Source organism: Rattus norvegicus, chromosome 19, assembly GCF_021556685.1.
Source record: "Rattus norvegicus strain SHRSP/BbbUtx chromosome 19, alternate assembly SHRSP_T2T, whole genome shotgun sequence".
In the NCBI taxonomy this organism is placed as follows: Eukaryota; Metazoa; Chordata; class Mammalia; order Rodentia; family Muridae; genus Rattus; species Rattus norvegicus.
The window spans coordinates 72,446,584-72,470,673 of NC_141552.1; the positions used below are offsets into that span (position 1 = coordinate 72,446,584).

General features: G+C 40.2%; 1 protein-coding gene across 17 annotated transcripts in view; it reads right to left on the reverse strand.

Moving 5' to 3' along the window:
• Positions 1-24,090, reverse strand: part of Ccdc7a (coiled-coil domain containing 7A) — a 410,770-nt gene that overhangs the window by 384,514 nt on the left and 2,166 nt on the right. For all 17 annotated transcript variants that reach the window (XM_087595057.1, XM_087595068.1, XM_087595056.1 and 14 more), the window contains exons 2-4: positions 23,677-23,795; positions 14,377-14,699; positions 11,535-11,636 (exon numbers count right to left, since the gene is read on the reverse strand). In XM_087595057.1, coding sequence (XP_087451183.1) covers positions 11,535-11,636; positions 14,377-14,649 — 375 coding nt within the window. In that variant the 5' untranslated portion in view covers positions 14,650-14,699; positions 23,677-23,795. The remainder of the gene's footprint in view (positions 1-11,534; positions 11,637-14,376; positions 14,700-23,676; positions 23,796-24,090) is intronic.

The following is a 24,090-nucleotide window of genomic DNA, read 5'->3' on the forward strand; positions in this document are numbered from 1 at the left end:
CAGGAAAGACTATATACCCAAAGCAGAACACTCTGTTCCCACAACCGGTTGAAAGAAAACAGGAAAACAGGTCTACAGCACTCCTGACACACAGGCCTATAGGACAGTCTAGCCAAAGTCAGAAATAGCAAAACAAAGTAACACCAGAGACAACCTGATGGCGAGAGGAAAGCACAAGAACCCAAGCAACAGAAACCAAGACTATATGGCATCATTGGAGCCCAATTCACACACCAAAGCAAACACTGAATATCCAAACACACCAGAAAAGCAAGATCTAGATTTAAAATCATATTTGATCATGATGCTGGAGGACTTCAAAAATGACATAAGGAACTCCCTTAGAGAAATGCAAGAAAACATAAACAAGTAGAAGCCTATAGAGAGGAATCACAAAAATCCCTGAACAAATTCCAGGAAAACACAATCAAACAGGTGAAGGATTTAAAAATGGAAATAGAAGCAATAAAGAAAGCACAAAGGGAGACAAACCTGGATATAGAAAACCAAAGGAAGAGACAAGGAACTGTAGAGACAAGCATCACCAACAGAATACAAGAGATAGACATGAGAATCTCAGGAGCAGAAGATTCCATCATCAATACAACAGTCAAAGATAAGTAAAATGGAAAAAGCTACTAGTCTAAAATATACAGGAAATCCAGGACTCAATGAGAAGATCAAACCTAAGGATAATAGGTATAGAAGAGAGTGAAGACTCCCAGCTCAAAGGACCAGTAAATAATTTCAACAAAATCATAGAAGAAAACTTCCCTAACCTAAAAAAAGAGATACCCATAGGCATGCAAGAAGCCTACAGAACTCCAAATAGATTGGACCAGAAAAGAAAATCTTCCCATTACATAATGGTCAAAACACCAAATGCACAAAACAAAGAAAGAATATTAAAAGCAGTAAGGGAAAAAGGTCAAGTAACACAAAAAGGCAGGCCTATCAGAATCACACCAGACTTTGCGCCAGAGACTATGAAAGCCAGAAGATCCTGGACAGATGTCATACAGACCCTAAGAGAACACAAATGCCAGCACAGGTTACTGTATCCAGCAAAACTCTCAATTGCATAGATGGAGACACTAAGATATTCCATGACAAAACCAAATTTACACAATATCTTTCACCAATCCAACCCTACAAAGGATAGTAAAAGGCAAAGCCCAACAGAGGAGGAGAGGTACACCTTAGAAAAAGCAAGAAACTGATCATATTAGCAACAAAACAAAGAGAAGAAAGGCACACAAACATAACCACACGTCCGAATACAAATATAACAGGAAGCAACAATCACTATTCCTTAATATCTCTTAACATCAATGGACTCAACTCCTCAATAAAAAGACATAGATTAACAAACTGGATATGCAATGAGGACCCTGCATTCTGCTGCCTACAGGAAACACACCTCAGAGAAAAAGACAGACACTACCTCAGAGTTAAAGTCGGGAAAACAACTTTCCAAGCAAATGCTCTGAGAAAGCAAGCTGGAGTAGCCATTCAAATATCAAATGAAATTGATTTTCAACTAAAAGTCATCAAGAAAGGTAAGGAAGGACACTTCATATTCATCAAAGGGAAAATCCACCAAGATGAACTCTCAATCCTAAATATCTATGCTCCAAATACAAGGGCACCTACATAAATAAACGAAACCTTACTAAAGCTCAAAACACATTGCACCTCACACAATAGTAGTAGGAGATTTCAACACCCCACTCTCATCAATGGACAGATCATGGAAACAGAAATTAAACAGAGACATAGACAGACTAAGAGAAGTCATGAACCAAATGGACTTAACAGATATTTATATAACATTCCATCCTAAAACAAAAGTATATAACTTCTTCTCACCACCTCATGGTACTTTCTCCAAAATCGACCATATAATTGGTCATAAAACATTCCTCAAAAGATACAAAAAGATAGAAATAATCCCATGCATCCTATCAGACCACCACCTATTAAGGCTGGCCTTCAATAACAATAAGGGAAGAATGCCCACATATACATGGAAATTGAACAATGCTCTAATCAACGATAACCTGGTCAAGAAAGAAATAAAGAAATAAAAGACTTCTTAGAATTTAATGAAAATGAAGGTACAACATACCCAAACTTATGGGACACAATGAAAGCTGTGCTAAGAGGAAAACTCATAGCGCTGAGTGCCTGCAGAAAGAAACAGGAAAGAGCATATGTCAGCAGCTTGACAGCACACCTAAAAGATCTAGAACAAAAAGAAGCAAATACACCCAGGAGGAGAAGAAAGCAGGAAATAATCAAACTCAGAGCTGAAATCAACCAAGTAGAAACAAAAAGAATCAACAGAACCAAAAGTTGGTTCTTTGAGAAAACCAACAAGATAGATAAACCCTTAGCCAGACTAACGAGAGGACACAGAGAGTGTGTCCAAATTAACAAAATCAGAAATGAAAAGGGAGACATAACTACAGATTCAGAGGAAATTCCAAAAATCATCAGATCCTACTACAAAAGCCTATATTCAACAAAACTTGAAAATCTACAGGGAATGGACAATTTCCTAGACAGATACCAGGTACCAAAGTTAAATCAGGAACAGATAAACCATTTAAACAACCCCATAACTCCTAAAGAAATAGAAGCAGTCATTAAAGGTCTCCCAACCAAAAAGAGCCCAGGTCCAGATGGGTTCAGTGCAGAATTCTATCAGACATTCATAGAAGCCCTCATACCAATACTACCCAAAATAGTCCACAAAATTGAAACAGATGGAGCGCTACTGAATTCTTTCTATGAAGCCACAATTACTCTTATACCTAAACCACACAAAGACCCAACAAAGAAAAAGAGCTTCAGACCAATTTCCCTTATGAATATCGATGCAAAAATACTCAATAAAATTCTGGCAAACCGAATCCAAGAGCACATTAAAACAATCATCCACCATGATCAAGTAGGCTTCATCCCAGGCATGCAGAGATGGTTTAACATACGGAAAACCATCAACGTGATCCATTATATAAACAAACTGAAAGAACAAAACCACATGATCATTTCATTAGATGCTAAGAAAGCATTTGACAAAATTCAACACCCCTTCATGATAAAAGTTCTGGAAAGAATAGGAATTCAAGGCCCATACCTAAACATAGTAAAAGCCATATACAGCAAACCAGTAGCTAACATTAAACTAAATGGAGAGAAACCTGAAGCAATCCCACTAAAATCAGGGACTAGACAAGGCTGCCCACTCTCTCCCTACTTATTCAATACAGTTCTTGAAGTTCTAGCCAGAGCAATAAGAAAACAAATGGAGAACAAAGGGATACAGATTGGAAAAGAAGAAGTCAAAATATCACTATTTGCAGATGATATGATAGTATATTTAAGTGATCCCAAAAGTTCCACCAGAGAACTACTAAGCCTGATAAACATGTTCAGCAAAGTGGCTGGATATAAAATTAACTCAAATAAATCAGTAGCCTTCCTCTACACAAAAGAGAAACAAGCCGAGAAAGAAATTAGGGAAACAACACCATCCATAATAGTCCCAAATAATATAAAATACCTTGGGGTGACTTTAACCAAGCAAGTAAAAGATCTCTATGATAAGAACTTCAAGACTCTGAAGAAAGAAATTGAAGATGTCGGGAGATGGAAAGATCTCCCATGCTCATGGATTGACAGAATTAATATTGTAAAAATGGCCATTTTACCAAAAGCGATCTACACATTCAATGCAATCCCCATCAAAATTCCAATTCTTCAAAGAGTTAGACAGAACAATTTGCAAATTCATCTGGAATAACAAAAAACCCAGGATAGCTAAAACTATCCTCAACAATAAAAGGACTTAAGGGGGAATCACTATCACTGAACTCAAGCAGTATTACAGAGAAATAATGATAAAAACTGCATGGTATTGGTACAGAGACAGACAGATAGACCAATGGAATAGAATTGAAGACCCAGAAATGAACCCACACACCTATGGTCACTTGATTTTTGACAAAGGAGCCAAAATCGTCCAATGGAAAAAAGATAGCATTTTCAGCAAATTGTGCTGGTTCAACTGGAGGGCAGCATGGAGAAGAATGCAGATCGACCCATGCTTATCACCCTGTACTAAGCTTAAGTCCAAGTGGATCAAGGACCTCCACATCAAACCAGATACACTCAAACTAATAGAAGAAAAAGTGGGGAAGAATCTCGATCACATGGGCACTAGAAAAAATTTCCTGAACAAAACACCAAAGGCTTATGCTCTAAGATCAAGAATCGACAAATGGGATCTCATAAAACTGCAAAGCTTCTGTAAGGCAAAGGACACTGTGGTTAGGACAAAACGACAACCAACAGATTGGGAAAAGATCTTTATCAATCTTACAACAGATAGAGGGCTTATATCCAAAATATACAAAGAACTCAAGAAGTGAGACCGCAGGGAGACAAATAACCCTATTAAAAAATGGGGTTCAGAGCTAAACAAAGAATTCACAGCTGAGGAATGCCGAATGGCTGAGAAACACCTAAAGAAATGTTCAACATCTTTAGTCATAAGGGAAATGCAAATCAAAACAACCCTGATATTTCACCTCACACCAGTGAGAATGGCTAAGATCAAAAACTCAGGTGACAGCAGATGCTGGTGAGGATGTGAAGAAAGAGGAACACTCCTCCATTGTTGGTGGGATTGCAGACTGGTACAACCATTCTGGAAATCAGTCAGGAGATTCCTCAGAAAACTGGACATTGCACTACCTGAAGACCCAGCTATACCACTGTTGGGCATATACCCACAAGATGCCCCAACATATAAAAAAGACACATGCTCCACTATGTTCATAGCAGCCTTATTTATAACAGCCAGAAGCTGGAAATAACCCAGATGCCCTTCAACAGAGGAATGGATACAGAAAATGTGGTACATCTACACAATGGAATATTACTCAGCTATCAAAACAATGCCTGTATGAAATTCATAGACAGGTGGAAGGAACTGGAAAATATCATCCTGAGTGAGGTAACCCAATCACAGAAAAACAAATATGGTATGCACTCATTGATAAGTGGCTATTAGCCCAAATGCTTGATGTACCCTAGATGCACAGAACACATGAAACTCAAGAGAGATGATCAAAATGTGAATGCTTCACTCCTTCTTTAAAAGGGGAACAAGAATACCCTTGGCAGGGAATAGGGAGGCAAAGATTAAAACAGAGACAGAAGGAACACCCATTCAGAGCCTGCCCTTCATGTGGCCCATACATATACAGCCACCCAATTAGACAAGATGGATGAAGCAAAGAAGTGCAGGCCGACAGGAACCGGATGTGAATCTCTCCTGAGAGACACAGCCAGAAAACAGCAAACACAGAGGCGAATGCTAACATCAAACCACTGAACTGAGAACAGGACACCCTTTGAAGGAATCAGAGAAAGAACTGGAAGAGCTTGAAGGGGCTCAAGACCCCATATGAACAACAATGCCAGCCAACCAGAGCTTCCAGGGACTAAGCCACTACCCAAAGACTATACATGGACTGACCCTGGGCTCCAACCTCATAGGTAGCTGTGAATAGCCTAGTAAGAGCACCAGTGGAAGGGGAAGCCCTTGGTCCTGCCAAGACTGAATCCCCAGTGAATGTGATTGTTGGGGGGAGGGCGGTAATGGGGGGGATGGGGAGGGGAACACCCATAAAGAAGGGGAGCGGGAGGGGTTGGGGTTGTTTTCCCGGAAACCGGGAAAGGGAATAACAATCGAAATGTAAATAAAAAATACTCAAGTTAATAATAAGAATAATAATAATAGCAAAGCTCTCAATTAACATAGATGGAGAAACCAAGATATTCCATGACAAAACCAAATTTACACAATATCTTTCTACAAATCCAGCACTACAAAGGATAATAAATGGTAAAGCCCAACATAAGGAGGCAAGCTATACCCTAGAAGAAGCAAGAAACTAATCGTCTTGGCAACAAAACAAAGAGAATGAAAGCACACAAACATAACCTCACATCCAAATATGAATATAACAGGAAGCAATAACCACTATTCCTTAATATCTCTCAACATCAATGGCCTCAACTCCCCAATAAAAAGAAATAGATTAACAAACTGGATACGCAAGGAGGACCCTGCATTCTGCTGCCTACAGGAAACACACCTCAGAGACAAAGACAGACACTACCTCAGAGTGAAAGGCTGGAAAACAACTTTCCAAGCAAATGGTCAGAAGAAGCAAGCTGGAGTATCCATTCTAATATCAAATAAAATCAATTTTCAACTAAAAGTCATCAAAAAAGATAAGGAAGGACACTACATATTCATCAAAGGAAAAATCCACCAAGATGAACTCTCAATCCTAAATATCTATGCCCCAAATACAAGGGCACCTACATACATAAAAGAAACCTTACTAAAGCTCAAAACACACATTGGACCTCACACAATAATAGTGGGAGATTTCAACACCCCACTCTCATCAATGGACAGATCATGGAAACAGAAATTAAACAGTGATGTAGACAGACTAAGAGAAGTCATGAGCCAAATGGACCGAACGGATATTTATAGAACATTCTATCCTAAAGCAAAAGGATATACCTTCTTCTCAGCTCCTCATGGTACTTTCTCCAAAATTGACCATATAATTGGTCAAAAAACGGGCCTCAACAGGTACAGAAAGATAGAAATAATCCCATGCGTGCTATCGGACCACCACGGCCTAAAACTGGTCTTCAATAACAATAAGGGAAGAATGTCCACATATACTTGGAAATTGAACAATGCTCTACTCAATGATAACCTGGTCAAGGAAGAAATAAAGAAAGAAATTAAAAACTTTTTAGAATTTAATGAAAATGAAGGTACAACATACCCAAACTTATGGGACACAATGAAAGCTGTGCTAAGAGGAAAACTCATAGCGCTGAGTGCCTGCAGAAAGAAACAGGAAAGAGCATATGTCAGCAGCTTGACAGCACACCTAAAAGATCTAGAACAAAAAGAAGCGAATACACCCAGGAGAAGTAGAAGGCAGGAAATATTCAAACTCAGAGCTGAAATCAACCAAGTAGAAACAAAAAGGACCATAGAAAGAATCAACAGAACCAAAAGTTGGTTCTTTGAGAAAATCAACAAGATAGATAAACCCTTAGCCAGACTAATGAGAGGACACAGAGAGTGCGTCCAAATTAACAAAATCAGAAATGAAAAGGGAGACATAACAACAGATTCAGAGGAAATTCAAAAAATCATCAGATCTTACTACAAAAACCTATATTCAACAAAACTTGAAAATCTTCAGGAAATGGACAATTTCCTAGACAGATACCAGGTACCGAAGTTAAATCAGGAACAGATAAACCAGTTAAACAACCCCATAACTCCTAAGGAAATAGAAGCAGTCATTAAAGGTCTCCCAACCAAAAAGAGCCCAGGTCCAGACGGGTTTAGTGCAGAATTCTATCAAACCTTCATAGAAGACCTCATACCAATATTATCCAAACTATTCCACAAAATTGAAACAGATGGATCACTACCGAATACCTTCTACGAAGCCACAATTACTCTTATACCTAAACCACACAAAGACCCAACAAAGAAAGAGAACTTCAGACCAATTTCCCTTATGAATATCGACGCAAAAATACTCAACAAAATTCTGGCAAACCGAATCCAAGAGCACATCAAAACAATCATCCACCATGATCAAGTAGGCTTCATCCCAGGCATGCAGGGATGGTTTAATATACGGAAAACCATCAACGTGATCCATTATATAAACAAACTGAAAGAACAAAACCACATGATCATTTCATTAGATGCTGAGAAAGCATTTGACAAAATTCAACACCCATTCATGATAAAAGTCCTGGAAAGCATAGGAATTCAAGGCCCATACCTGAACATGGTAAAAGCCATATACAGCAAACCAGTTGCTAACATTAAACTAAATGGAAAGAAACTTGAAGCAATCCCACTAAAATCAGGGACTAGACAAGGCTGCCCACTCTCTCCCTACTTATTCAATATAGTTCTTGAAGTTCTAGCCAGAGCAATCAGACAACAAAAGGAGGTCAAGGGGATACAGATCAGAAAAGAAGAAGTCAAAATATCACTATTTGCAGATGATAAGATAGTATATTTAAGTGATCCCAAAAGTTCCACCAGAGAACTACTAAAGCTGATAAACAACTTCAGCAAAGTGGCTGGGTATAAAATTAACTCAAATAAATCAGTTGCCTTCCTCTATACAAAAGAGAAACAAGCCGAGAAAGAAATTAGGGAAACGACACCCTTCATAATAGACCCAAATAATATAAAGTACCTCACTGTGACTTTAACAAAGCAAGTAAAAGATCTGTACAATAAGAACTTCAAGACACTGAAGAAGGAAATTGAAGAAGACCCCAGAAGATGGAAAGATCTCCCATGCTCATGGATTGGCAGGATTAATATAGTAAAAATGGCCATTTTACCAAAAGCAATCTACAGATTCAATGCAATCCCCATCAAAATACCAATCCAATTCTTCAAAGAGTTAGACAGAACAATTTGCAAATTCATCTGGAATAACAAAAATCCCAGGATAGCTAAAGCTATCCTCAACAATGAAAGGACTTCAGGGGGAATCACTATCGCTGAACTCAAGCAGTATTACAGAGCAATAGTGATAAAAACTGCATGGTATTGGTACAGAGACAGACAGATAGACCAATGGAATAGAATTGAAGACCCAGAAATGAACCCACACACCTATGGTCACGTGATTTTTGACAAAGGAGCCAAAACCATCCAATGGAAAAAAGATAGCATTTTCAGCAAATGGTGCTGGTTCAACTGGAGGGCAACATGTAGAAGAATGCAGATCGATCCATGCTTATCACCCTGTACAAAGCTTAAGTCCAAGTGGATCAAGGACCTCCACATCAAAGCAGACACACTCAAACTAATGGAAGAAAAACTAGGGAAGCATCTGGAACACATGGGCACTGGAAAAAATTTCCTGAACAAAACACCAATGGCTTACGCTCTAAGATCAAGAATTGACAAATGGGATCTCATAAAACTGCAAAGCTTCTGTAAGGCAAAGGACACTGTGGTTAGGACAAAACGGCAACCAACAGATTGGGAAAAGATCTTTACCAATCCTACAACAGATAGAGGCCTTATATCCAAAATATACAAAGAACTCAAGAAGTTAGACCACAGGGAAACAAATAACCTTATTAAAAAATGGGGCTCAGAGCTAAACAAAGAATTCACAGCTGAGGAATGCCGAATGGCGGAGAAACACCTAAAGAAATGTTCAACATCTTTAGTCATAAGGGAAATGCAAATCAAAACAACCCTGAGATTTCACCTCACACCAGTGAGAATGGCTAAGATCAAAAACTCAGGGGACAACAGATGCTGGCAAGGATGTGGAGAAAGAGGAACACTCCTCCATTGTTGGTGGGATTGCAAACTGGTACAACCATTCTGGAAATCAGTGTGGAGGTTCCTCAGAAAATTGGACATTGAACTGCCTGAGGATCCAGCTATACCTCTCTTGGGCATATACCCAAAAGATGCCCCAACATATAAAAAAGACACGTGCTCCACTATGTTCATTACAGCCTTATTTATAATAGCCAGAAGCTGGAAAGAACCCAGATGCCCTTCAACAGAGGAATGGATACAGAAAATGTGGTACATCTACACAATGGAATATTACTCAGCTATCAAAAACAACGACTTTATGAAATTCGTAGGCAAATGGCTGGAACTGGAAAATATCATCCTGAGTGAGCTAACCCAAACACAGAAAGACATACATGGTATGCACTCACTGATAAGTGGCTATTAGCCCAAATGCTTGAATTACCCTAAATGCCTAGAACAAATGAAACTCAAGACAGATGATCAAAATGTGAATGCTTCACTCCTTCTTTAAAAGGGGAACAAGAATACCCTTGGCAGGGAAGAGAGAGGCAAAGATTAAAACAGAGACTGAAGGAACACCCGTTCAGAGTCTGCCCCACATGTGGCCCATGCACATACAGCCATCCAATTAGACAAGATGGATGAAGCAAAGAAGTGCAGACCGACAGGAGCCGGATGTAGATCGCTCCTGAGAGACACAGCCAGAATACAGCAAATATAGAGGCGAATACCAGCAGCAAACCACTGAACTGAGAATAGGACCCCCGTTGAAGGAATCAGAGAAAGAACTGGAAGAGCTTGAAGGGGCTCGAGACCCCATATGTACAACAATGCCAAGCAACCAGAGCTTCCAGGGACTAAGCCACTACCTAAAGACTATACATGGACTGACCCTGGACTCTGACCTCACAGGTAGCAATGAATATCCTAGTAAGAGCACCAGTGGAAGGGGAAGCCCTGGGTCCTGCTAAGACTGAACCCCCAGTGAACTAGACTGTTGGGGGGAGGGGGACAATGGGGGGAGGGTGGGGAGGGGAACACCGATAAGAAAGGGGAGGGGAGAGGGGGATGTTTGCCCGGAAACTGGGAAAGGGAATAACACTCGAAATGTATATAAGAAATACTCAAGTTAATAATAAAAAAAATAAAATAAAATAAAGAAAAGAAAATAATAATAATAAGAATAATAATAATAATAATAATAAAGAAATACCCAAGTTAATAAAGATGAAAAGAAATCCTCAATGCAAACATTTGGATGAGTCAAATATATGTAAAATAGTGCTTGTGTGGTGGCTCAGCAGTGAAGGGTACCTGATGCCCTCTCAAAAGACTGGAATTCAGTTTGCAGCACTCACATTGGTTGGCTTACAACATCCTATCTCTTTAGCCTAATGTCTTTTTCTGGCATCTGTAGGCACCACCACATATGTGCACATTCATATGCTGAGACATACATACACAAAAATAAAATTTTAAAAATACCTTAAAAGTATTTGCTTAAAAGTAAGCAAAGAAACAAACAAAAACAAGAACAACCAATTTAGGGAGAACCACACTGCACTGATAATACGTGAATTACAACAATTTACTAAATCTCAAAACTCTTTATTTCCTACATTAAAGTTTAGAAAAGAATACTTTTTAAAACTTACATTTTATTATTTAACTATGGGTGAGGCTCATGTTTGCTTGCAAAAGTACACACATGGAGGTCAGAATACACCTTATAAGAGTTCGCCCTCTCCCTCCATCATGCAGGTCCCAAGGACTGAATTCAAGTTGTCAGGCTTAATAGCAGGCATCTTTATCCAATGAACCATTTTGCTGGTGCAATGATCTTTCTTATAACCAAGGCAATCAAAATAACCAAGCTCATATTTAAAACTCACAATAGAAGCAAGACTATAAAGAGTAGATTACAGAGAGTTAAGACAGAAGGAATTGGCTGAGACTGAAAACATTAGCATTCTTCTGTCAAATGTCACAAGAGAATCTCTTTGTACAGAGCAATCCATTTAGACAGTGTGTGTGGATTCTGAAGGCGAAAGTTGACCCCTTCCAGCACATATTTTTTTGCATTAGCATTATAAACACATACAGACAAGCCTTCTTGTCTGAAGCCTTCTATTTCAGGTTTTGCTGCTCTTTTTTCTTTATCTTCATTGATATTTCCAAAGGTCTTCTCTAAGGTAGAAACAACCTAAGAAAAATGGAAAGTGATTTGCATTTCTTCATAGTCAAAATGCTAGAACAGTTGCACTACAATTTAACAGATGTCACTTTATTGTCAGTGGCAGAAATGTAAGCTTTCTACCCATTGACTCATCACACATTGGCAAGTAGGTGCCCTGCTCAATAGTGTTTGAGTCTACTTCCTAGTCATGAAACATTCCAAGGCTGTATGTTCTTTATAATGAATAAATGGCTAAAAAAGGTAAGTATCTGTGAATGACTGAAGAAAGCAGAGTTTTCCTTAAAGTCTGATTTTTCTCAGAATATCACTAAATGAGGAAAATGTGGTACATCTATACAATGGAATACTATTTGGCTAATAAAAACCAAGGCATCAGGAAATTTGCAGACAAAGAAATGGAACTTAAGAATATATATCATCCTGAGAGAGGAAACACATAGCCAAACAGACACATGTACTCACTTATAAGTGGGCATTAGTGATAAAATGTAGACTGACTATGCAACAATACATAGACCCAAAGAAACTGGGTAATAAGGAGATCCCAAGGGAGGATTCAAAAAGCTTACTCAGAAGAAGAAGCTAAGTAGTCATCTGTGGTGAATGAAGAATGAGAACTGGTTAGAAGAGGACATGAGGAAGAGAATGGTAGTGGCATTAAGGTGTGGTGTAAAGAGAGTGAAAGTGGCCTAGGAGTGAGAATGGAAATCAGGATGGAGGAAATTCTGGTGACTAGCTGGAGACCAAGGATAGGAGATAATATGGGGAGTCTACATGGGTGGCTAGCTTAGATTCCTACAAGAAAGGAACACAGAGACTGAAATGGCCACCTCCTGTAGCCAGACAGGATTTCCAGAGGAAGAAGGGAGAACATCAATCTACCCCCAGACACCTCAACCCCTCACAAGATGTGCAGGGATAAAAATGGATCAGAGGGGTTGGGGATTTAGCTCAGCAGTAGAGCGCTTGCCTAGCATGCTCAAGGCCCTGGGTTCGGTCCCTAGCTCTGAAAAAAAGGAAAAAAAATGGATCAGAGATTGAGGGAGCAACTAGCCAATGTCTGGCCCAACTTGAGACCATCCCATGTGAGAGAGCCAACCCCTGGCACTATTATTATACTCTGCTGTGCTTGCAAACAGGAACCTAGCATAACTGTCTCCTAAGGGGCTTTAAGCAGCAGCAGACTGAAGCCAATGCAAAGATGCAGCCAAACATCAGGCTGAGTCCAGGGAGTCCTGTAGAAGAGTGAGGCATACAAGTTGGAAAGTCAGAGGGGACAAGGACACCCCCAGGAAGTCCTACAGAGTCATGTAACCTAGTACCATGGGGGCTCACAGACCTTGGGACACTAAGTAGGACGAATGGAGGAATTTGATCTAGACACCCTACAAATTTGTAGCAAAGGTACAGTCTTGATGTTCATGTGGTTGCCCTAACACGTGGAACAGGGGCTGTCACAGTCCTTGATCTCCACCATTGGATCCTCTCTCCACTATTTGGACTGCCTGGTTAGACCTCAGTGGAAGACGATATCCCTAGACTTGCTGGCACTAGATAACCCAGGGGAGGGCACAATGGGGCAGGGATTTCTAAAGGTGGGACTGGGAGAAGAGAAGGGAAGAGGCTGCAATCAGGCTGTAAAATGAACATTTAAAATATTTTTAAAAAGAAATTTAAAGAGTAAAAAGCAAAAAATTTCAAAAGACATTCTCCACAAAAGCAAACTGTGATCTAACAGGTGTCTTAGAAGTATGATAAACTATAATATCTTTAATTTGGTGTCTTCCCTCCTTGTGCCACTTAACAACTATTTACAACTTGATTGTCAATCCTTATGTAAAAAAACTTGGGGAAATATCAAGTGCTATAGTCTGTCTTGCTCTTCTTGCTTGAAGTGCAGACAAGCATCACTACAGCTGGAATGGGATTTCAGATGCTCATACTCACAAGGTCCTACTTGGAATGGTGGCTTTAGTCTGACATTTAGAAATTTCATTTTCAGGAAGCTAGAAAGAGTGGTTTTTATCCCAGATAGTATGCTGTATGTTGAACTCCTGCTTTCCTTGGATTCTCAAATTCTAGTATGTGGTTGTCAGGGACCATGTGATGGTTTGTATAGGCTTGATCCAGGGAATGGCATTATTAACAGGAATGACCTTGTTGGAGTATATGTGTCACTGTGGACATAGGCTTTAAAACCTTTACCATAGCTTCCTGGAAGCCAGTCTTCTCCTAGATGCCGTTGGAATAAGAGGTGAAACTCTCAGTTCCTCCAGCCCCATGTCTTCCTGGATGATGCCATCTTTCTGCCTTGATGGTAATGTACTGAACATCTGAATCTGTAAGCCAGTCCCAATTAAATGTTGTCCTTTATATTGAGTTGTCTTGGTCATGGTATCTGTTCATAGCAGTAAAGCCATAGACAGACCACTTTAAGGTATCATCACTCTGGGTTTTGTCTAATGACTTCCTCTGGAACACATTCTATATGAGTTTTCATGATTCACTGCCAGAGGAACTAAGAATGTCTCAGATAACTTGAGTCAGATAACGATCTATAGCCTTGGTCCCATTTTCCTTCTGATTTCTCTTCACATGCTGGGCATAATAAATCTTAACATGGGCATAATAATATACTGAGTCCATCATAAATATAGCTGATTCTCATGCTGGCTTACAGCAAATACCCCAGCTAGTGACCATGTTGGGAACTCTACCAGTAGAAGACAAAGGAAAAAAACCTTACCATCTTCAGGTTTTGGGTAATCTTCCTGACCATTTCATGACTTGATATTAACTCCTTCGTCTTTCTCAGTGGTATTGGCAAGGCAAACCGTACAATCGACTCTCCTGTGGGGGGAGACCTGAGGACCATTGGTTCAATTTTAACATCTGTAGACTTGAGACTATGTTTTTCTTTCAGTGCAGGTGATAAATTCAGTAGTCCTTTCTTAAAAGGTAATTCTGGAACACTGGTCAATTTCTTACTAATGGTGGATGGATGCATTGCCTGATTCATTTTTGTGGCTGATTCAGCTTCAAATTACATGTGAACAATTCAGTACCTCCCTGTGAATAAAATGATAAGACATTCAGAGGAAAAACACACACTGCTTCATTTAATATATCAACAAAATTATTTAAATAAATCCATATACTATGCTCAAGTGTTATTTGTGTGTGGGAGATTCAGGAAGAAGAAAGAAGGCAGAGGCAATAAATAAGGCAAGGTTTTCAGAAAGAGAAAAATTCTGTTTTTCTCCCTACAATGGATGTCTCAATATGTAACATTATTTTAAAAGTTACACTGTGGTAAAAAAAAAAACAGATCAGGATCCCGGCCTGCAGCAGCTCTCTGCTCCCAAACCCAGTGGGAGAGAGACCTCACCACCTGGTCAGGTGGGCACTCCTAAGGCTGCAGAGCAGAGGAGACCACCAACACTGCCCACCCCTGCCCACATCCCTGGCCCAAGAGGAAACTGTATAAGGCCTCTGAGTTCCCGTAGGGGAGGGCCCAGGAGCGGCAGGACCCCTGCGCCTGAGACACCGCCGGAACCTGAAGGAAACAGACCGGATAAACAGTTCTCTGCACCCAAATCCCGTGGGAGGGAGAGCTAAACCTACAGAGAGGCAGACACGCCTGGGAAACCAGAAGAGACTGCACTCTGCGCACATCCAGACGACAGAGGAAAACACCAAACTCCATCTGGAACCCTGGTGCACGGAGGCTCCCAGAAAGAGCAGCGCAGATCTTCTCGGTTGCTGCCGCCTCGGAGAGGACTTAGGCAGTACCCCACGAGCACACTTGAGCCTCGGAACCTCAGGTAGGACTAACTTTTCCCCTGCAAGAAACCTGCCTGGTGAACTCAAGACACAGGCCCACAGGAACAGCTGAAGACCTGTAGAGAGGAAAAACTACACGCCCGAAAGCAGAACACTCTGTCCCCATAACTGGCTGAAAGAAAACAGGAAAACAGGTCTACAGCACTCCTGACACACAGGCTTATAGGACAGTCTAGCCACTGTCAGAAATAGCGGAAAAAAGCAACACTAGAGATAATCTGATGGCGAGAGGCAAGCGCAGGAACCCAAGCAACAGAAACCAAGACTACATGGCATCATCGGAGCCCAATTCTCCCACCAAAAAAAAAAAACATGGAATATCCAAACACACCAGAAAAGCAAGATCTAGTTTCAAAATCATATTTGATCATGATGCTGGAGACTTCAAGAAAGACGTGAAGAACTCCCTTAGAAAACAAGTAGAAGCCTACAGAGAGGAATCGCAAAAATGCCTGAAAGAATTCCAGGAAAACATAAATAAACAAGTAGAAACCCATAGAGAGGAGACACAAAAATCCCTGAAAGAATTCCAGGAAAACACAATCAAACAGTTGAAGGAATTAAAAATGGAAATAGAAGCAATCAAGAAAGAACACATGGAAACAACCCTGGATATAGAAAATCAAAAGAAGAGACAAGGAGCTGTAGATAGAAGCTTCACCAACAGAATACAAGAGATGGAAGAGAGAATCTCGGGAGCGGAAGATTCCCTAGAAATCATTGACTCAACTGTCAAAGATAATGTAAAGCGGAAAAAGCTACTGGTCCAAAACATACAGGAAATTCAGGACTCAATGAGAAGATCAAACCTAAGGATAATAGGTATAGAAGAGAGTGAAGACTCCCAGCTCAAAGGACCAGTAAATATCTTCAACAAAATCATAGAAGAAAACTTCCCTAACCTAAAACAAGAGATACCCATAGGCATACAAGAAGCCTACAGAACTCCAAATAGATTGGACCAGAAAAGAAACACCTCCCGTCACATAATAGTCAAAACACCAAACGCACAAAATAAAGAAAGAATATTAAAAGCAGTAAGGGAAAAAGGTCAAGTAACATATAAAGGCAGACCTATCAGAATCATGCCAGACTTTTCGCCACAAACTATGAAGGTCAGGAGATCCTGGACAGATGTCATACAGACCCTAAGAGAACACAAGTGCCAGCCCAGGTTACTGTATCCTGCAAAACTCTCAATTAACACACATGGAGAAACCAAGATATTCCATGACAAAACCAAATTTACACAATATCTTTCTACAAATCCAGCACTACAAAGGATAATAAGGGGTAAAGTCCAACATAAGGAGGCAAGCTATACCCTAGAAGAAGCAAGAAACTAATCGTCTTGGCAACAAAACAAAGAGAAGAAAAGCACACAAACATAACCTCACATCCAAATATGAATATAACAGGAAGCAATAATCACTATTCCTTAATATCTCTCAACATCAATGGACTCAACTCCCCAATAAAAAGACATAGATTAACAAACTGGATACGCAACGAGGACCCTGCATTCTGCTGCCTACAGGAAACACACCTCAGAGACAAAGACAGACACTACCTCAGAGTGAAAGGCTGGAAAACAACTTTCCAAGCAAATGGTCAGAAGAAGCAAGCTGGAGTAGCCATTCTAATATCAAATAAAATCAATTTTCAATTAAAAGTCATCAAAAAAGCTGAGGAAGGACACTTCATATTCATCAAAGGAAAAATCCACCAAGATGAACTCTCAATCCTAAATATCTATGCCCCAAATACAAGGGCACCTACATACGTAAAAGAAACCTTACTAAAGCTCAAAACACACATTGCACCTCACACAATAATAGTGGGAGATTTCAACACCCCACTCTCATCAATGGACAGATCATGGAAACAGAAATTACACAGAGACGTAGACAGACTAAGAAAAGTCATGAGCCAAATGGACTTAACAGATATTTATAGAACATTCTATCCTAAAGCAAAAGTATATAACTTCTTCTCAGCTCCTCATGGTACTTTCTCCAAAATTGACCATATAGTTGGTCAAAAAACGGGCCTCAACAGGTACAGAAAGATAGAAATAATCCCATGCGTGCTATCGGACCACCACGGCCTAAAACTGGTCTTCAATAACAATAAGGGAAGAATGTCCACATATACTTGGAAATTGAACAATGCTCTACTCAATGATAACCTGGTCAAGGAAGAAATAAAGAAAGAAATTAAAAACTTTTTAGAATTTAATGAAAATGAAGGTACAACATACCCAAACTTATGGGACACAATGAAAGCTGTGCTAAGAGGAAAACTCATAGCGATGAGTGCCTGCAGAAAGAAACAGGAAAGAGCATATGTCAGCAGCTTGACAGCACACCTAAAAGCTCTAGAACAAAAAGAAGCAAATACACCCAGGAGGAGTAGAAGGCAGGAAATAATCAAACTCAGAGCTGAAATCAACCAAGTAGAAACAAAAAGGACCATAGAAAGAATCAACAGAACCAAAAGTTGGTTCTTTGAGAAAATCAACAAGATAGATAAACCCTTAGCCAGATTAACGAGAGGACCCAGAGTGTGTGTCCAAATTAACAAAATCAGAAATGAAAAGGGAGACATAACAGCAGATTCAGAGGAAATTCAAAAAATCATCAGATCTTACTATAAAAACCTATATTCAACAAAACTTGAAAATCTACAGAAAATGGACAATTTCCTAGACAAATATCAGGTACCGGAGTTAAATCAGGAACAGATAAACCAGTTAAACAACCCCATAACTCCTAAGGAAATAGGAGCAGTCATTAAGGGTCTCCCAACCAAAAAGAGCCCAGGTCCAGACGGGTTTAGTGCAGAATTCTATCAAACCTTCATAGAAGACCTCATACCAATATTATCCAAACTATTCCACAAAATTGAAACAGGTGGATCACTCCCGAATTCCTTCTATGAAGCCACAATTACTCTTATACATAAACCACACAAAGACCCAACAAAGAAAGAGAACTTCAGACCAATTTCCCTTATGAATATTGACGCAAAAATACTCAATAAAATTCTGGCAAACCGAATCCAAGAGCACATCAAAACAATCATCCACCATGATCAAGTAGGCTTCATCCCAGGCACACAGGGATGGTTTAATATACGGAAAACCATCAACGTGATCCATTATATAAACAAACTGAAAGAACAAAACCACATGATCATTTCATTAGATGCTGAGAAAGCATTTGACAAAATTCAACACCCCTTAATGATAAAAGTCCTGGAAAGAATAGGAATTCAAGGCCCATACCTAAACATAGTAAAAGCCATATACAGCAAACCAGTTGCTAACATTAAACTAAATGGAGAGAAACTTGAAGCAATCCCACTAAAATCAGGGACTAGACAAGGCTGCCCACTCTCTCCCTACTTATTCAATATAGTTCTTGAAGTTCTAGCCAGAGCAATCAGACAACAAAAGGAGGTCAAGGGGATACAGATCGGAAAAGAAGAAGTCAAAGTATCACTATTTGCAGATGATATGATAGTATATTTAAGTGATCCCAAAAGTTCCACCAGAGAACTACTAAAGCTGATAAACAACTTCAGCAAAGTGGCTGGGTATAAAATTAACTCAAATAAATCAGTTGCCTTCCTCTATACAAAAAAGAAACAAGCCGAGAAAGAAATTAGGGAAACGACACCCTTCATAATAGACCCAAATAATATAAAGTACCTCGGTGTGACTTTAACCAAGCAAGTAAAAGATCTGTACAATAAGAACTTCAAGACACTGAGGAAAGAAATTGAAGAAGACCTCAGAAGATGGAAAGATCTCCCATGCTCATGGATTGGCAGGATTAATATAGTAAAAATGGCCATTTTACCAAAAGCAATCTACAGATTCAATGCAATCCCCATCAAAATACCAATCCAATTCTTCAAAGAGTTACACAGAACAATTTGCAAATTCATCTGGAATAACAAAAAACCCAGGATAGCTAAAGCTATCCTCAACAATAAAAGGACTTCAGGGGGTATCACTATCCCTGAACTCAAGCAGTATTACAGAGCAATAGTGATAAAAACTGCATGGTATTGGTACAGAGACAGACAGATAGACCAATGGAATAGAATTGAAGACCCAGAAATGAACCCACACACCTATGGTCACGTGATTTTTGACAAAGGAGCCAAAACCATCCAATGGAAAAAAGATAGCATTTTCAGCAAATGGTGCTGGTTCAACTGGAGGGCAACGTGTAGAAGAATGCAGATCGATCCATGCTTATCACCCTGTACAAAGCTTAAGTCCAAGTGGATCAAGGACCTCCACATCAAACCAGACACACTCAAACTAATAGAAGAAAAACTAGGGAAGCATCTGGAACACATGGGCACTGGAAAAAATTTCCTGAACAAAACACCAATGGCTTATGCTCTAAGATCAAGAATCGACAAATGGGATCTCATAAAACTGCAAAGCTTCTGTAAGGCAAAGGACACTGTGGTTAGGACAAAACGGCAACCAACAGATTGGGAAAAGATCTTTACCAATCCTACAACAGATAGAGGCCTTATATCCAAAATATACAAAGAACTCAAGAAGTTAGACCGCAGGGAAACAAATAACCCTATTAAAAAGTGGGGTTCAGAGCTAAACAAAGAATTCACAGCTGAGGAATGCCGAATGGCTGAGAAACACCTAAAGAAATGTTCAACATCTTTAGTCATAAGGGAAATGCAAATCAAAACAACCCTGAGATTTCACCTCACACCAGTGCGATTGGCTAAGATCAAAAACTCAGGTGACAGCAGATGCTGGCGAGGATGTGGAGAAAGAGGAGCACTCCTCCATTGTTGGTGGGATTGCAGACTGGTACAACCATTCTGGAAATCAGTCTGGAGGTTCCTCAGAAAATTGGACATTGAACTGCCTGAGGATCCAGCTATACCTCTCTTGGGCATATACCCAAAAGATGTCCCAACATATAAAAAAGACACATGCTCCACTATGTTCATAGCAGCCTTATTTATAATAGCCAGAAGCTGGAAAGAACCCAGATGCCCTTCAACAGAGGAATGGATACAGAAAATGTGGTACATCTACACAATGGAATATTACTCAGCTATCAAAAACAACGGCTTTATGAAATTCGTAGGCAAATGTTTGGAACTGGATAATATCATCCTGAGTGAGCTAACCCAATCACAGAAAGACATACATGGTATGCACTCACTGATAAGTGGCTATTAGCCCAAATGCTTGAATTACCCTAGATGCCTAGAACACATGAAACTCAAGATGGATAATCAAAATGTGAATGCTTCACTCCTTCTCTAAAAGGTGAACAACAATACCCTTGGCAGGGAAGAGAGAGGCAAAAATTAAAACAGAGACTGAAGGAACTCCCATTCAGAGCCTGCCCCACATGTGGCCCATACATATACAGCCACCCAATTAGACAAGATGGATGAAGCAAAGAAGTGCAGGCCGACAGGAGCCGGATGTAGATCGCTCCTGAGAGACACAGCCAGAATACAGCAAATATAGAGGCGAATGCCAGCAGCAAACCACTGAACTGAGAATATGTCCCCTATTGAAGGAATCAGAGAAAGAACTGGAAGAGCTTGAAGGGGCTCGAGACCCCAAAAGTACAACAATGCCAAGCAACCAGAGCTTCCAGGGACTAAGCCACTACCTAAAGACTATACATGGACTGACCCTGGACTCTGACCTCATAGGTAGCAATGAATATCCTAGTAAGAGCACCAGTGGAAGGGGAAACCCTGGGTCCTGCTAAGACTGAACCCCCAGTGAACTAGACTGTTGGGGAGAGGGCGGCAATGGGGGGAGGGTTGGGAGGGGAACACCCATAAGGAAGGGGAGGGGGGAGGGGGATGTTTGCCCGGAAACCAAAGAATTATTATGAAGTATTAAATAAATAAAAAAAATAAAAAAATAAAATTGTAACCTACAACAACAACAACAACAACAAAAAAAAAAAAAAAGAAAACAGATCATAAAGGTTTAAGCTTTCATTCGTGAAAGTCTTTCTTCTTTGCTACCTCATTAAGACTAAGAACAATATCTCCTCCCACAGAGTGTGAAAACCTGTGCCAGACCATGCTGATTGTGGATATGGTGACCCAATTAAGATATAATAATGTGGCTTTGTGGTCTTACACTCAACACAAATAGGCTAGTGATTATACATTATAAACGGATGTATTTGGGGCTTTAAAATGAAAATAGCACAAATAAAAATGGATCACATAACTGACTATTCCGTGAGATAGGTTAGTAAGACAGGAGATGAGATGGAAGGATACACAGCAGCAGGAACACAAAAGCAAAGCAGAGAAAACACCAGAGAAATGAAGAGCAAAACTAAGAGATACACGAAGTCTGTAAATACTGACAGACTGATAGGAAGAGCTCCAAAGGAAAAGAAAGATGAAACAGATAGGGAAAACACTCCAAATAAAAATAAAGATGAATTTCTGAGACATAAAGTGTACCGGAATATACACTTTAAAAAGAACAGATAAGGGGCTGGAGAGATAGTTCAGCGGTTAAGAGCACTGACTGCTCTTCCAGAGTCCTGAGTTCAATTCCCAGCAACCACATGGTGGCTCACAACCATCTGTAATGGCATCTCATGCCCTCTTCTGCTGTGTCTGAAGATAACTACAGTTTACTCATATAAATAAAAATAAATAAATACATCTTTAAAGAAAAGAACAGATAAAATATTGTCAGAAAACTAATAGAAAAGAAAACACAAAACAAAAGAGAAAGTACAAAATCTTACAGAAAATGGAGCATATCATTGAGACAATATGGGAAAATCAATAGTATCATTGAATATTTCTCTCTTATATTTTATGTATTTGAGTACACGGTCACTGTTTTCAGACCCATCAGAAGAGGGCATGAGATCCCATTATAGATGGTTGTGAGCCACCATGTGCTTGATGGGCATTGAACTCAGGACATCAGGAAGAGCAGTCAGTGCTCTTAACCACTGAGCCACCTCCCCTACCCTGATTTAATATTTCTTCTCATAAGATTTTAAATGTTATCTAAATTTCAAACTCATTAAGGACCAACAAATAAACGTGGTTTAAAGAATAAACCAGCTAAGGAGCTGTGACTAGGTTCAGTGGTCCTAAGCTAAGGATGAACCAGCTAAGGTCTGGGACTAGAGTCCAAGCACCCTGCCATGACCAACTTAGTCAGAGCTCGTGCTGAAGGAACAAAGCCTGAAGGAAGGCTCTAGTGGAAGTGGCTGTATAGGTTGTGCAGTTTGTCAGGGCTAGGATGCCCCAAACTAGGAACACTTTAAGTTGGCCATGTGGTGGTCACCTCTCATCATCAAGAGTCAAAGCCTGGCCAGCAAGGTTGTAGTTTCTCCAGTCACAGGGTTGCTCATCTTAGCTTGGTGTTCTAAACTGGGCTCTTCCAAACGCAGGAGAGTGGCCACAAAAAGATGATCAATCCCAATCAGCTTCCTAACCTCAGCCTTTTCTGGGCATTCAGGCAGTGTGAGGATTGTAGCAGCTGGGAGTTCTCTCCTGCTGTCTCTCAGGCCAGGGACTAGGGTGTTACCACTGCTTGCTCTGCAACCCCTCCTATATCTTATTCAAAACCAAGCTTCTTTCCCTTCTCCATTGAGAGCTCTGTCTCAGCAATCCAAAGTGTGTCCTTCCCCAGCTCCTACAGCGCTCCCAGTAGTAAAAGGCTGAGACATTCATTCTTGGCTTAGTTCTTTTCCCCTTTGGTAGATAACTGATCCTATCCTCTTAATTTAAAACAAAGGGATTTATCCATTCAGATCACCAACTCCTTGATCATGTCTGTGTGACTTCCCCACCCATCTGCGGTCCAGTTTCCCTGGGCTCCATTTTCCAGCTTCCAGGGAATCTAGTCAGTCTCACCCCTGAATGGGAGTTCAGACAGATCCAGTTCAGGATTTTCCCTCCTGAAAGGCAGCTCCAAGTCTGCCAGACAACTGGATGCGAGGTACGAACCTGGTATCTCTACTCAACTCTCCAAGAAGATGAAAAAGAATCACACAGAGCTCACTTCGATAAGCTACCCCACAGATGGTTCCTCTCTGCTTAATCCTGAGCCTCTGACATTGGCCACAGAACAACTCAAGAGAGGAAGAAGATTCATTCCCATGCAACTAGGGGCCATTCTTTTGTCAAGAGGACTACTTACAGTTGTGCTGCAGGATCTGTTATCCCCTCTGTGCCTTCATCGTCTTGAAGGTAAGTTGTGAATTGTATGCCATGTTGGCTTTGTGTGAATGCACTGTGCTCTTAAGGAGGATCTGGATGCTGTCAAGGAAAGTAGAACAAAAAACAAATCTAAACGGGAAACCTCACCTTAGCAAACCCCAAACATAATACAGGAGTATTGAGCAAATGAAATCAACTTTAGAAATGAATGATGATCTGGGCTCTAATACAGTCAGGACCAGCATCACAGAGATGAGTATGCAGATATTTCTGTTGAGTCTCAGTTAAGCATCTCAAAAACAGTGCTAATTTAGGTGCTTGCCCACCACTGGAGAGGGACTTCAAAAGAGTGCAGTTTCCATTAGGAATGCCTTAAACAGTGTTCATCGTATTT